Genomic DNA, 15,894 nt, shown 5'->3' with positions numbered 1-15,894 from the left:
TGAGTCAGATAGATTATAATGGAGTTAATAATCAGTCTGCCCAGTCTGGCCTATTGGAGGCAGGTAGCCCTTCAATAGTGAAAAACGAAAATGGCTGTAATTCACTATTAGGTCATGCCACACACATCAGGGCATGACCTACCTTTTACCAACAATGCACCCTGCCCTAGGGCCTACCATAGAGGTGTCTGAAATGTGGCAAAGTGAAGGTTTAGAGACTGGCAAGTAGGTTTCCTTGCCAAGTCGACATGGCAGTCAGGGACTGCACGCAGGCGCTGCAGTGGCAGGCCTGAGACACATTTTACACGCTGCTTCTGTGGGTGGCACAACCAGTGCTGCAAGCGCACCAGCAGCAGTTAACTTACACGCCCGTTGGCACACGCAGTGCACTAGACTAGGGTCTGAACAGTAAGTCAACCAAGCCAATCATGGTAACACCAATCAATGTAACAATTTAACATAGGGAGCACTTGCACTGTGGCACTGATCAGCAGTGGCACAGTGCCCAAAGCAATAATCCAGCAAAAACATCGTAAACAGAGGAGGCAAACAGAAAAAAATGGAGGAGAGACTCATGCCAATGATGCCAGGTCTAACAGCGATCCTTACTGGGGACAGGATGTAGCCTTACGGTTAGTGCGGTCGACCTCGGAGCTGGGAAACTGGGTTCGTGTCTCGGCAACGACGCTCAACATCCTGTGATTCTGGGCAAATCACTTAATCTCCCCGTGCCTATCAAAAATGAATGTGTCCATCTGTAACGAAACTGGTGCTCATGTAAAGCGCTCTGATACCTGATATCTTCGGTCTAGTTCGCGCTATATAAAACTCTATGAAAAAGGGAAAAAAACTAGAAAAAAAACTGGTGTATATGTGTGCAACCAGAGGCTCACAGAATGGAATCCTGTTTGGTGCAGCAAGGAAAAGTGACTTGTGTATTTTTAGTGCACTTTGAATGCTTATCATTATTTTATGTGTGCATTACACACAGTATAATATAGGATGCCACTAAATGCACATATACATTTAGGTTAAAGATAAAAAGTGCTTATAAAGTATAGATTTCAGTTATATGCATATCATATCTGGAGCAAACATTTTTTATTACTGTTCATTAAAAGCACAAACTCCATAGCTCAGTTTGGAACACGCCCTTACAGTACCCTCTCAAAAAGAAAATGTCTTGTCATCTGGAATCTTCAAGGGACTCCATGAATTAAGCCCTCCCCCCCTCCAGCAACCTTTACATCTATCGAAAATGTACACATTTGCATTTCTTGGGGAATCAGACACCCTGGCTGTCTGCCCCTCCCTCGGAAATGCAGCACAGAGACTACCCCCACGGAGATTTTAGCCGAGTCATAGCGCCAAGACGCCCACGGGTATACGCTGCGCTTTACAAATTTCAAAATAAATACCCCCCTCCCACTTCTGTTGTGGGAATTAACTTGTGTCCTTTAGTTAAAATTACAGACAAATACCATCCATTAAGGCATCAATTACCAACAACAGACTTCAGGGCTAATTTATTTAAAATTATACGCATGGGTGGTCACCCTAGTGCCAAGATTCTTTTAGGTTTAATTTGTACTTTAGTTCTGCGTTTGGTGCTTGTTGGTGATCGCTCATTGGTCAAGCGTGTTGTGAAATACTCTCAGCCTAACTAGGGCGCAGTCATATGGACAGGATGAGGGTTTTTATCTGTTTCCTGAACCGCCGTATGGCTTTCATCTCTGCTATTATGACCCACACACCATTAGATACGGTTCCCTTTACTGCCAATGAGATGAGCTTGGAGGTCCCCGCCCAGTTCCTGGTGAGTGAGCCTTGGTGAGTTCATTTGCAATTACGTGTTCCTACTTTCAACACCGTGCACAAAACACCAATCACTCCAGCACGCCTGCAAATAATGTGAGCTGGGATTAACCTCTGCGAGTTGGCACTACCATGTACCAATCAGCAAACTCCTTAGGGTGAGTCCGTCAACTTTTAGATCTTTCAATATAAGAATTTAGTGCAAAACATGAGTTTTAGACTTTCAGTGGGGTTTTGCTTACTACATAGCTGTGACTGACGTCTCCTAATATTACAGCTTTCAATAAAAAAGGAACACTTGAGCACCGATTGCACATTGGGCACAGCGGCATCCGTGGGTGGGGTACCGCTCCACCGGCCACAACAGATTTGGGATTTCAAGATAATCCGGGTACGGAAATTGGAACCCAAAATTATTAGTCAGAAAATTAGGTCAGCAAGATCACAGGAGGATTGCAGATCCAACCCCAGCCTGGACCTCTGCCCAACCCTCTCCAAGGGCACGGGGAGAATGTTAGTCTCCGCCTTGCTGACACCATCCTCCATCGTCTCACGACACCATTCCCAGCCTAGAAGTGCCTCCCCGCTCCAATTAAGCACCTGCTCAGAGCAGATGGAAAATTGGAGCAGTTAGGTCCTCAAAATGGGGACTCAGCCTGTGGGTTTGTACCCAGTAATTAGGGGTTTGCATTTTATTGCAGGGGATCTCGGAAGAACTAAATTTAGGTGCAAGGGTAGCGGGCGGTAAAGTACATTCTAGTCATCTGGAATCCATGCACGCAAATCCGTCTCACTCATAATCAAGGTCGAAATCAATAATTTTCTGAAAGTGCATCTGAAGACTGGAACATCATTTCCTCCTCCGTTTGCACTATTCCCCTCCTCTCCTTTCTGTTCATCAAAAAAGAGCTGAATCGACAGTTTTTCAACCAACTCTCCCTCTCCTCCTCCTGAAAGGCTCTCCCTAAAGCTACCAAGCTCTACTCTGCATTGGGTTTCACAGACTATAGCAGGAAATCTTTTTACTAGGTCTCACTGTACTTTGACTGCAGAAAATATATCTTTGTTGATAAAAGGCTGCCTGTCTCAATGCGCATGTCCTTTTTTATCAGATGACTAGACCAGGTAGGCTCCATACTTCACCAGGGCTACCGTTATCACATCCATACAATTTGTACAAATACATCTCAATTGTGTGATTTAGTCTGTAAATTCACGTAGGAACATACACAGATATATTTATTTGGTAATCGGCACTTCTCTGGATGTCCATATTGCTGCTCTATATGGGGTTATGCTTAATTCTTACTGTTAGTCTTGCTTTGGATACTGAACTTTACCGCCTGGTGCCACCAACCATTCCAAAGACCTCTTGACACCCTTTCCTCCTGCTCAATATAGTACTTCTCCTAATTTAATTCTCCCAGAAGGATGTCTTTCCTAGATGCTAGAGGTGGACATGACTTTAAGTTTATATGTGAGCTTATAAGAGCGGCGCTAGTGGCATCTGGCATCCTCAACTCACTGACATTGAATCATCTCTGGCCACTGTGAAGGAAGAGGAGTTTGAAAACTTTATAGAAAAGAATTGGTACAACAACTCTTTCTTCCTGCCTCAATTTGTTTAGTACTTTATTGAAAAGTTCAACAGCTCTCACAGTTAATTAACTTCTTCATTTTCCTATTTCTTGGAGTTTCACAATATCTCCTGACCCTAGTGTCACAACATCCTGAAGTACCATAAACTTCTCCATTGCCATCAATCCCTTTCCCTTTCTATTAATATCCATATACTTGGAATTGAAATCCCTTTATGCAAAGATCTGCCTTGGTGCCAACTCATACCTCGACATCTAAAGCATTCTCAGCACCAATAATCCCATCAGTGTTGATGGATTCCTAATCAATGAATGGCTTAGCATCAGGAACCCCGTGATGTTGTAGGCCCTTCCATCACTGACAATGATAGAAAAGGCTTTCTTACCCCCAGGAAAACCTTATGACAACTTTCTTACTTTATCATATTTCAAGTCAAAGAGTCCCACCAGAACTATTTTGGTATTCTTTTCTCTCAAACATAACTATTAGGAGGAGATTCTCCATTGGTTTCTTAGATTGCACAGTGCTTGTGACAAAACTAGTGTTGACCACGCGTGTCAGATGCCTCTGACACTTTGTCTAATCTTCAAAGGGGTTTATTGAGTAATTCTGTTTCTAATTCCAGTACAAATACAGCCCATTTCACTCTCATTCTGTCCCTGCTAAGTGTTCCTGCAGAAAGTGAAATTTGAGAGAGGACGGGGTCTGTAACTGCACCCTCTTATAGGGGTGTCTGGGGCTTCCTTGGGCCATCTCGGCAAAACCCCAAAGGTCCTCTTAGGGAGCACAATAATTATTTCCACTTCCTAGGTGGTGCAATTAGTGTGCCTCTTAAGAGCATGTTTACCCTTGCACCTGCATTGGTCAATTGGCACAGATGAATGAGCAGAGGTGGTTCCTCATTTGCATGGGACCTTTGGAAATGAGGAAACACACTGCTGATATTGCACAGGTATGAAATGTGTCTATGCACAATATGCATTGCAAATGAGGCCATGCAAGCATCTGTTACTCGTGTATTTGTCCAGGGGTGCATGAAACGGATGCAAATACTCACTGCACACCAAAGGTACTTCTGTAGTCTGGCCCTTTTGTCGCACCAGTCAGGAACCATGACAACTATCTCTATCTTTGCTGCAGCAGTCTAGAGACTTTCTTGAAGTTCTAGTGGTCTTTCTGCCAAACAATGGACAGTGAAGATGTGACTGGCATCGGTGCTTACCTGAAGCTTTGATGGCCCGGGTAGCTGCAGAGTGGCCCATCTCCAAGGAGTGAATGAAAACCTCTGTCCTCTTCTCCCCATTATGAAACGTTATCTGTCACAGATATAGGGAAAACAATAAGATTTTAAAACCTTAACGGGGCCAGGTAGTTTGGCACCATAGAATTATGGACTAAATATCATCTGATAACAATATTGTGTCCTAAATATTGCAAAGAAAATATAGCTCTTCTGGAGTATATACCCAAAGGGACGGTACTGTGTAAAGAATTCCTAGGACATAATATTTATGTGAAGACATCTTTTATCAGTGATATTCTAGCATACAAAGTGCCAGGGAATCACAATATTTTAGTCGTCCATGCTCAGACATCAATGTTACCTGAACATTCAAGCAATGAGCCATCCTGGAAAGTCAGGTGTATTAAACATAGTACCCCTGCATCATCGACACAGATTGTACGTTGTCATGAGGCATACACGGAAAGACAGATCTAAACAATAGCACACAAAAATAGGGACCGACTGGAAGCTAGCATTGATCGTGGCAAATGGAAGCTAGCCTGGGATCCTGGCAAAGCTTCTTGTTAACAGACTATTAGCCAGGCATATGATTATGGCACAGGATTAGAAACACGGATCCAGGAATGCAACATGATGAGAACAGACTGGAAGCTGGCAGGCAATCTTGACTCAGCATCACGGCTACAGTCTTCCGGCTGGCATGGGATTCTTGCAAAGCATCGTGGGTAATATCAGAAGATGGCTTGCAATAGTCAAACTATATCATGCGGTATCCTTTAACCTTTCAGTGAAAACGGACACAGCATCATTGGTACTGGATACTCGCTTGAGGCACTGCTCCGTTACTTGACTACAGATAAGAAGATGGCCCTGGATACTGATACAATATTATGTTACGTTATTCCCAGTCATACCATTGGTAGGGCATTGCAAATCATTCTGTAGTTCAGGGATGACCTAAATGGTCCAGAATCGATTATCACAGATCGAAATATGATTTTACTTGTGCTGTCTATAGAGTAAAAGGGGGCTGCCTGTGACCTTAGCACGATAGGACTTCCATGTCCGTCACCCGGCCATAGCTATGTGTAACTGAATTACATTTATAGCAGCTCTCATTCAGTTGCGTGCAGATATACGTGGATGTCAATGGGGTTGCCAGCAGGATATCCTCTTGAGATGCTCGGCTGTTTTATAATGGTATTAGAGTAGGTATTGGAACAGCATGTACTAAACAGGCAGAGTGGCCTAAAACATATTTCTTCTACCTGGTGTATGGATTGCCTTGTCTCCCCAAGACTGTTCTATCGCCGACTGACACATGGTTAAGCTGTCGAATCGCTCAGATGCCAAAGTCTGGCTATTGCCTCAATATTTCAACCTCAAACGACATTTCTGGACCGTTAAAGACTCTAACATTGATTCATAACAAATTGGATGACGACTCATCTCAGCAGACACTCCATGTCCTGGCTCCCTGGTCTGCCTTCTAATCTCAACACTTGAACTTATCCCAGTCCTGTACCCCTTCTCAAAGGATTCTGTTTCTTCACATAATGCTATGAAGCATTGCAAAAACCCCAATAAAAAGAAAGTTGTAGGTGACTGTAGACTCCAAGAAATTAAGGGTGAATGTTCTTGTTGGATGGGTGAGACTGGAGGGCTGTCCTGAATCGCATGCGCGTACCCAATGCCTGGCAGTTATCAGTGTCTAAGACTATTCGAAATAAGGATATGTGTGAGGTGATCTGACTCAATGTGTTCTGTTGTACGATAATGCATTGAGTGTCCTCATGTACAAATCAGAGATTTGTACTGATGAGCAAAGGGATACCCAACTGTATGCCATTGTTGGGTTGGATGTGTGTTCCGTGTTGGCTACAGTTTCCGGGTGAGAGGTTATGTTTGTTGCTCATGCCCAGAATGGCTTTGAGAAAGCCAATAAATGGCGTAAAGTGGGAGAAAGTGGGGTGGTGACCAGTAACTTCAAGAGGGAGGCTTTCAGTGAGAAAGCAAGAAGATAGAGGGTATGCCATGCCCAGCTCGAGGTTTGGGAAAGGAACAATGACTCTTGTTTTGTCTTGTACAGAAGCACTGTCATCTCACGTGTTACGCGCCAAATGGCCACCAATGCACCTGTATCCAGCTATTCACATGGACCAGGTCATATCCCAAAGTAAATAAGTACAGAATGCAAGTACCTCAGCCTGGTAGAGCTGCAGCAGCACCGGACGCGTGGCGAATCGGCAGTAGTAGAGCATCACATCGGCCAGGATTGGGAGTGGCTCCCGAGGGGCCGTCAAAGACTCGCCCTCTGGCTTGGCTGATTGCTGAAAAGCGAAGAAACACAGCATGAGAGGAGAACATGTCCTTTCTGATCTGTACACATGTGGGCACTATCGTATTGTATTGTAGTTCGATTTGTATAGCACCTAACACCACTGACAAGGCCCTGAAGGGCAATGTGGTAGACCTGTAGAAAGCTACTGTGAGGGTTTTGCTTGGTTGGAAGAGAGTGGGTTTATAAAGTGGTCTATGAGGGGAAATGTTTGGTGCTCTTGGTGCCCAGATGAGTGCTCCTATCAGGAATAAAAGGCCACAGACACTGGCTTTCACACTCACAATATCATCCATGTGGAACCCCTCCATACCTCCTGTAGGGTCAGGGGCGTATCTATGCCAATATTGTTAGGGCGAAGGGTCTGAAATCAGAAGTTTACCAACAAGTACTGTGGCAAATTCAGCTCAGAGTTCGTGTGGCAGGAGGTAAAGATATAGAAGAGTAGATCAGTCCGGGTTCTAGTTGCAGCAGTTAATTGTGAGCTGAATTTGGGCTGGCCCTAGCAAATCCTTCCACCTATTTACCAGTGGAGATTACTGACACGAGGACAAATGCCTTGATATTCCATAGTACAATCCACCCAACAGAACTAGCTATAACAACTCTAGAATGACAAAATATTAAGTTATCTTGGATGTTACATGCAGTTGTTTGCAGATGGCGTAAAACTCCCTGAGCTGCTTTACCACTATTGTAACTTAGCTGCAGGTTGCACAAAGATCTCTGCTACAACCACATGAATCAAATGAACTGCTATACATAGTATAACTCTGTAATCTGCAGTAGATATAATAACCCTAACTACTCTGTGATTCGCACCTGTGATCGGGACTACACATAGAAGTCACCATTAACTGCATTAAACCTTGAACATTCTTAACAGTATCATAAGCTTAGACCTGCTTTATACACATAAGCTCCTGCAATAGGTCCTTATATATTAAAATAGAGAATTTAACAAATTAGGTAAGGCAAAACAGATTACTCATCAAATTATTTTGGGGCACGCTGTGTACAATTAATGCATATGGCCTGACAGAACGTCGACTGCCTTTGATTCAGCTTCTGATGATCCACTCCCTCATGACTCCACTCCCGGTCTGCCACTAACCCTCCAATACCCAGGGGCTTATTTACAAGTCCCTTATGCTGCAGGTACGTCATGTTGCATGACGCACCGGCATCGCAACCTGCTGCCCAATATTTACAATTTATTTATTTATTATTATTTATTTATTTAAAACATTTGTATAGCGCGGCTGACACCTTGCAGGTTTCCTGGCGCTTAGCAAATACTCTAGACTAAGGGGAACTGGCGGAAGAGAGCAACTAAGGGTTAGGTATTTTAAGGGAATAACCAGGTTTTGATATGTTTCCGAAAGGGGAGGAGTTGTGGGATTTGACGGATTTCGAGAGGCATACTGTTCCACAGCTTAGCCGCTGCGACTCGGAAAGATCTGCCCCCCGTCCTGACCTTGTTGTATCTGGGAACAGTTACCAGGCAGGCAGAGGCAGAGCGTAGGGTTCTGGTGGGGGTATACCAAGTAAACATGGCCTGCAGAGGTTTGGATCCAACTCCGTGGAGCGCTTTAAAGACGAGGCAAAGAGTCTTGAACGCCACTCGTTGCCTGAGTGGGAGCCAATGTAGCTCGGCTAAGGCCGCTGTGGCTGAGGATCTTCTGGTCCAACCAAGAACTAACTTGGCTGCGGCCGACTGAACTCTTTGGAGTCGGTCCAGTAGAGCAACTGGGGACTCGAGTAGCAGCGCGTTGCAGTAGTCCAGGCGGCTGAGAATGGTGCACCTGACTATCTGCTCTCGGGCTTGTACTGGGAGGAGTGGCATAATTTTGCGCAGGGAGCGCAGGAGAGCTGAGCAGGTTCCCACAGTTTTTGCAACTTGTGTTTCTGTGCTCAGTTTATTATTCAGTACAAGGAAACGTAACTCCACCCTGCGTGGCTTTAGGTGTGCCTGTAAATATCGCACCTTCTCACACAACAATTTGCATGTAAGGGGCGTGACATGGATGTTGCTGTTGGTGTTCCCATGCCACACCCATGTATTCTGATACATTTCCAGATTTAGGAGACATCATAAACCTGAAAATGCGTCAGAATGCTACGCCACCCCAGGGGTGCAGTAGCGAGGTGCAACGAGGAGCCCTGTTTTAACTCACATAAACACCACACACCACTTATTCATCTACACTCACTAAATCTCTCACGGCCACGGCACCAAATGGCTATTTGAAAAAAGCTCTCCGCCAAAATGCCCCTCATCGGGAGCCCGTCAGGCACTGCAGCGCCGGCCAGACGAGGAGCAACCCGATGATGAAGCATGACACCCAACTGGGTGTGTGAGGGCAGTACATTCCAAAGAAATGGATTCCCATCTCTTTGACTCTGTAGCCTACTGTCCTTTGTATATTGCTGAATTTTAGATCATTCAAGAACAGCACAACTTTAATTTTCATATTGCATTTGGGCAACTGTGCTGGACTTCATGTATAAAAGCCCTTTGTCCCTCTATTTGTGAATACTCATGACAGTCTGCCACATAGTGGTGCTTTATGTCTAATTTAAGGATAAGGGAAACAACAGCTGTTTATTAATTTAATATACTTTAAAAATTATTAATACCTGCGGCCATTCTTATAGCTTTGGAGACCTCACAACTCTGACATGGGCCCCGTCAAACCGACGCTAAAACATGATATGGGGATGTTCCACCCTATGCACCTCCCAAATATACGCCCCCGTGTAGGATGGTACCTTGAGCTCCTATAACATAGAATATATTTTGTCACGATCCCACCCCATTGTGTGCTAAGTGATGTCATTGTTGTTCTCGGCTGGGCTAGGTTGGACTGGACAAGAACTGGTACACATGGACAAGAAGAGACTTTAGAACGGTGTCACCTACCACTGACTTGTAACAAGCTGTGGCACAGCCTCTCAGAAGTGTCTGATAATCACCCCTTTTAACTCCACCTTTACTATATGCGTCACCACCACAGAGAGCAGATAAAACTAGGAGTAGCACTTTCTAGCAAGGCATGAGGTCCTAAACCCTTATCCACTATCACTCTCTTCGACACTGACGCTTTCTCCACCTGGACAATATGCTGACAGTCACTACTGTTAGCACTCATATGAAGCGGCTCTGCATGAATGTTGCATCCTCTGGTCTAACTAAAAATGCTGAAGCTCATAGTTGCCAACTGTACCGTTTTTGCAGGGACAGTCCCAGCAAGTTGGAGGCTGTCCTGGATAATATTGTTGCAGAAACTGTTCCTCTTTGTAACACACAGGCACGCAAACAAGAACTTTCTATCTGCTGCAGCCCTATGCCGGCAAAGTGTCCCAGGATTTTCTTTTTAAATGTTGGCCACTGTGTGAAACTATGCCAAGTGCTTTGCAACTCTAAGAATCAATGTTGATAACTGTGTGAGAATCTGGGAAGCAAAGACTACATTGTTTTAAAATCACTGTGAAGCTTGTCATCTACGTAAAGATGTAAAGATCCAATATAGCTGATAGTGATGGCCATTGGGATATGGTGTTAACATTTTCCAAAAATAAACTCCCAAAGTAAGGGGCTGTCAGTTTTTACAGAAATTCTTATAAAAAATCCAAGTCGACCCGGCAGCAGAGCCGATGCCTACTAAAAATCAGCATACCTACCCTCCAACCCCTTCACATGGCATCCAGCCACAGTGACCCAGGTATTACCTCTTTTGCAATACGTATTTCTGAACAGGATGCGGGGTGGGTGAAGCAAAGACAAGTGGCCTTACCTGACAAAGGACAGCGGTGGAGAGGTCCATCAAGCCCACGATGTTGCGTTCGTACCATGGATCCAACATCCCAATATAGTGCGAGATTTCATTAGTGCTCTCCTCATCTGTAGTTGGCAGAGGGCTCTGCAGAGAACAGAGAATATCAAAATCATGCGTGCACATGCAACAGCAAGGTGAGCAATAAGGCACAAGTGTTGGTGGTCACTGCTCCAGGAGTGAGATGTACAATTATCAATTAGCATTGACTGTTAATTCCACCATCCCTGATAACCGGCCGTGATGCAAAGCGTCAATGGCTCTTAAGACAAAGACTCAAGGATGGTAAATCTAAAATGTGGCGGTAAGCCAAGCAGGGGTCTATTCCAGGTTGGAGGGAGAAGGTCAGCGGCGGTTTGGAATTTTGCAGCTTGCAAGCGCATCTACAGTTGTCCTACGTGAGTAGAGGAAACAGACCTTACACACCTCTGCTTTCTTAAGTGATTGAAATCAGCCACCCACTACTTGAGATGCACACACTTTCTATAACATTCAGTGTGCATTGCAATAATATAAAAATGCAGAATAGTGACATTAGAAAAGTGATATTGTGGAGGAAAGGGAAGGTAGGTAAAGCATACCAATAACCTGTCAACCTCTTTCATTCCTGGTAAATTCACATCATTAGGAAGTCAAGGTGGATTTGAAAATAATGAAAGGGGAATAGATTAATATGAAAAGAAAAAATAATTGAACTTATAAAAATCGAGTTGTCTCTTTAGCACAACTAGGTAGAGCTGTTGCTTTATATGGGGCCGTGTGCTAAGAGAGCAGGCTGGTTTGAAATATAAATGTCATTTGAACATACACACTAGGCTGGTATTTTACAGCTACTCTTGTGCTGTACAAATACCAAATATGTACATACATTTAATGACAAAGACTGCCAGAAATGCATAATTGCTGCTGTTTGTTGCCAGAAAAAAATCATGCTAAAACATTGTTCAAGAAGGGAACACTTTAGGGATCTATTTGATTCACTGAATTCACAGTAGCAGGTTGAATGTCAAAATACTGAGGCCAACAGTATCGACCAACCCACACATCAACTCCAGAATATTGTCTACCAGCATTTTATCAAGGTAAGCAAAGATTTGCTATTCGTAACTTCGAATCTATTTATCGTGAATATATTTTGGTAGTCAATATTGTAGAGTCATCAGTTTACTATATTCCTCGCCTCAGTTTTTGCCAATGGCTCTCAATCGTTTTATTTTCCCTTACAATGGGGTACTCGTAAAGGATGTCCTCTTTCTCCTTTGCTTTTTATTCTTCCCTTGAACCTTTTTTACATTCTTCGCATCATTCACCTTTCTTCCGAGGCTTTAAACATAAGGCAATTGAAATCAAATATACGGCTTATGCCTACGATATTATGTTATATATTTCAGATTCATCACTTTCGCTGCCTGCATTCTCGGATCTTCTCTCTTCTTATGCCTCCTTATCTGGGTACAAATAAAAAATTTCCAAATCTGAAGTTCTTCCATTAAATAAATACTGTTTAAAGAGCATGTTTGAAGGGTTTGCTCTTAAATGGAATACTAGTAGTATTACCTGCTTGGGAATTAAATATTCCTCCTCTGTTGCAAAAACGATCCAACTTAATTTAGATGAGGTTCTCTTAAAAGTTAATATGACAAACAAATGGTCTCCCCTTTTCCTATCATGGTGGGGTAGATTGGGCACCTTTTCCTCACCCCCCAAGAGGTACAGCTTACATTTCTTGTACCAGTCTCCTCATTACTTAGATATGAATCTTTTTTGAGAATGCTTTTAATTGATAGATTCTCTATCCTTTCTGGATCTTCTTTATCTTCTTTGGACTCCATATTTGAACCCCTATCTACTTCTCCCACTTTTCGAGCCTCACACATCTATAAATATCTCCATTTCTCCTCTCTTGATCGCCCCAAGACTAAAGTTGAACTTCTATGGGAATCTGACCACTCAGACCCTCTATTATTTTTAACAAAGATTGTTCTTTACTCCTTTATCCCTTTCCAAGCATAACGTAGAATTATCCCCAAACCGTTGGTCATGTCAACACAACCCTGGCACGTTAATGCACTCCTTTTTCCATTGTCCCAACATTTCCCGTTTTTGGACTCAAGTGTGTAAATCTATATCTTCCATCTGTTCAATTAATTTTCCTTTTGATATATATTCTATATTCCTTGGAAGTAACTCTGTAATATGGATCGGTTCCCGCAAGGTTGGTATCTTTGCGGATATGGTAATTGCTATTGCTTTTCAGGTAATAACCTCTAATTGGAAAGATGCTTCTAAAGTTTCCTATTCCGCTTGGTGGAATCTTTTCTGTTACCATCACAGACTGGATAGAGCGTCCGTCAGCACATCTCAGCAAATGATTCGTAAAAAAGCCTTGTGGTCTCCACTCACCAATTATTTATCCGCGTCTGCACTTCGTAATTTGCCAACCGCCATTACTTTTTCTTTTTCTTTTGTTTTGCTTTTGTAACTTTTATTAGTCAAGTTTGGGTATGTTTCACACTAATGATATAATAATGTTTTTTGGTAATCTTCATATGGTTTTTGATTAGGTCATCTCTCATTTTTCCTTTCCTTCTTTCTTCTTTCTCTTCTTTCTCCCCCTCTTTTTTTTATTTCCTTTTCTTTCTTTCTTCTTATTTCTTTTCTTCTCTTACTTTTCATCTCTTCTCCTGTCTTTCCTTTCTTTGAAAAATGTAAAATGCTATCGCGATTCAAGGTGCGACCTTTCATTATTGCTTCAAATTTTGGGATATGTCTCATTGGTAGTTATCTTTTAATGTTTATTCCCTCATCATATCTATGCAGTTTTGTTACAACCTTTTGCTCTTTTGTCATGCAAAGGTTTGTATAATGTTGTACATATGCCTTTACTTGCTTCAATAAAGCTCTTTAAACTTAAAAAAAAAATACTGTAGAGTCCATTTAAGTTCTGGTCGATATTAAAAACTCAGTGTTTTGGCGGAGTACCCTATAGTGTCATGAGTGCTGCTGCATTGCCTGTTCCTATCTGGTCTCCATCATCAGCAGACTGCGTCAATGTCCTGCTCTGCTCTGGCTTCCCCAGCAAACAGAGAAATGCCCATCTCTGCTCACTGACACAATTGCTGTCAGCAGCCACAGCTATCATCTTGGAGGACAAAATCATAATCTCCAAACATGCCCAGCTACAAAGGCCACTCTTACAATGGGACTTGACATTGAGAATCTGGACATTTTATGATACTGATTTAAAACACAGACTGGAGTTGGGGGGTAGTAGTTGGAGGCACACCTACCATCTGCACTGAGGGTTTGTGTTGAGTGTCTCCTAAAACGGAAGCATTTGTCAGTGATCCAGTCAAGGCTGTCCAGCTTCTCTTCACCGGTACATAGAAGAACTGCAGCCGGAAGTACCTTGTCAGCAAAGGGGACTTGCTTTCCTTAAGTCTGGAAGAGAAGAGAAAATCGCTATCACACAATGCCCGTAGCAGACATTCATAATAATGTGGCATTCAATAATGAAGGTATAAACAGTGCCGCTTTTCCAATGCACTATTCAACATGGAAGCCAGTCCTTGAGTCCATTTTCTTTCTCCTCTCACCACTTCACATTTAGGCTTTGCTGTTGGCTCTAACTAAACCTTCTAGTGCTAGGATGTTGGCCTATCTCTGGCTACAGCATTTTCAAAGAATCAGCATTAGGTGATTTAAACATGTGTACTGTTTTGCTATCTCTGTGCACCTACACAAACTATTGGATCTATTCACAAAGGTAACTCTACAACTGTGTATTTATTCAGGTGCATATTTACTACTACTGCTAGGTGTAACTCTACACTGTTTGCTATTCCATAAGCCACGGTGTAGATTTACACTTTGATGTGGAATTGCAGGTCTCCACCCGCTGACATTAGGGAGTGAAGCCTCCTCCAACAGGCTTTAGGTGTGCAGAAATACAGTATTGCAAGTAATATACCACAATATGAGTGTTATTCTTGCTTGAGTCCCCTTTAGATATGAGGCCTTTACAATTTCTTTGTTTTTACTTGGAGAATAATAAAAAGTGCTAAAAAAAAAGGTTGTTCAGGAATGTAAAATTCTGTATACCTCTGGAGCCTAAGTTGGACTTGGACTTACCGGTAACATTAATAAATGTTTGGACGCTGAGCCTCTTATCAAGAGATGCTTAGGGATTTGCTGACGTCTACGATGAGGGGTTGTCTGAGCTGGTACTCTCAGCATGCAGAAACTACATTTTAGTCAAGAGATGCACTCCTTTGCTGTTACTCATGCAAGTCAGTTCTCCGCTACTAAATGAAACTCTTCGTGATTCAAATTTTTCCCGTGGCACCTCGTTCTAACAAAAAAATGGAAGGCTCAATAGCATAGATGATCATATGTAGAAGGGCAGGAGCTGCATCTGCTGAAGGAACCCAAAACCCCTTTCAAAAGGAAAATGCTGCTGCTTGAATCACTGTGTTCAACTGTCTGAATCTATTCACATTAGTAGGTGAAGAAGCTGCTGTTCTCTCTGCGAGGAGGAAGGAAGCAGGATGTCTATTGTGGGATTTACAATAGGGTTTCAAAACTGTTGTACACTAGAAAAGGAAGCATAGGAAAGTAATGTTATCCATTTTTGTATTATAGTGCTCCCCAATGGTCTGGCCTCTTGGCCTTTTAGGTACTTGGTCAGATTAGTTTCTGTATTATTACCAACACATCCATTGATGTTTATCACACAAAGCATACATATATCTTAAAAGGCGAACCCTGTCTGAATCCTTATTTTTTTTGGGGGGGTGGGGGGTAGTTGTTCCAATAACCAATCAGAGATCTGCCTAAGCCTAAGTGTGATAATTTTACCAGGTCCAATAACACAGGACATACAAATCATAGGAATTGCCTCATGTAAGCAATGTTTTCTGTGAATGTGGGTTTACCCAACAGAAGAGCTCAGTGGAGTGATGGGTCCGTTGAGCTTCTTGTGGTGTGTATGTGTGGGTGATATGATTGTATGGTTAGCACTTTCTCTTTGGTTGTTCTTGGATGTTAGGGAATGATCCTCG

At 42.9% G+C, this 15,894-nt stretch overlaps 1 protein-coding gene across 5 annotated transcripts in view; it reads right to left on the bottom strand.

The window, feature by feature from the left end:
- Positions 1 to 15,894, bottom strand: part of PIK3R5 (phosphoinositide-3-kinase regulatory subunit 5) — a 287,692-nt gene that overhangs the window by 48,054 nt on the left and 223,744 nt on the right. For all 5 annotated transcript variants that reach the window (XR_014966525.1, XM_085616833.1, XM_085616832.1 and 2 more), the window contains exons 11-14: positions 14,125 to 14,275; positions 10,796 to 10,921; positions 6,862 to 6,990; positions 4,637 to 4,730 (exon numbers count right to left, since the gene is read on the bottom strand). Coding sequence is in view for 4 of the 5 variants with exons in the window: in XM_085616833.1 (XP_085472959.1) it covers positions 4,637 to 4,730; positions 6,862 to 6,990; positions 10,796 to 10,921; positions 14,125 to 14,275 (500 nt within the window). In the remaining variant the exon portion in view is untranslated. The remainder of the gene's footprint in view (positions 1 to 4,636; positions 4,731 to 6,861; positions 6,991 to 10,795; positions 10,922 to 14,124; positions 14,276 to 15,894) is intronic.

This window comes from Triturus cristatus, chromosome 7 (assembly GCF_964204655.1).
Source record: "Triturus cristatus chromosome 7, aTriCri1.1, whole genome shotgun sequence".
NCBI classification, from domain to species: domain Eukaryota; kingdom Metazoa; phylum Chordata; class Amphibia; order Caudata; family Salamandridae; genus Triturus; species Triturus cristatus.
Note: the sequence above shows the minus strand (reverse complement) of the source record. Positions and strands in the feature narration are given on the sequence as shown.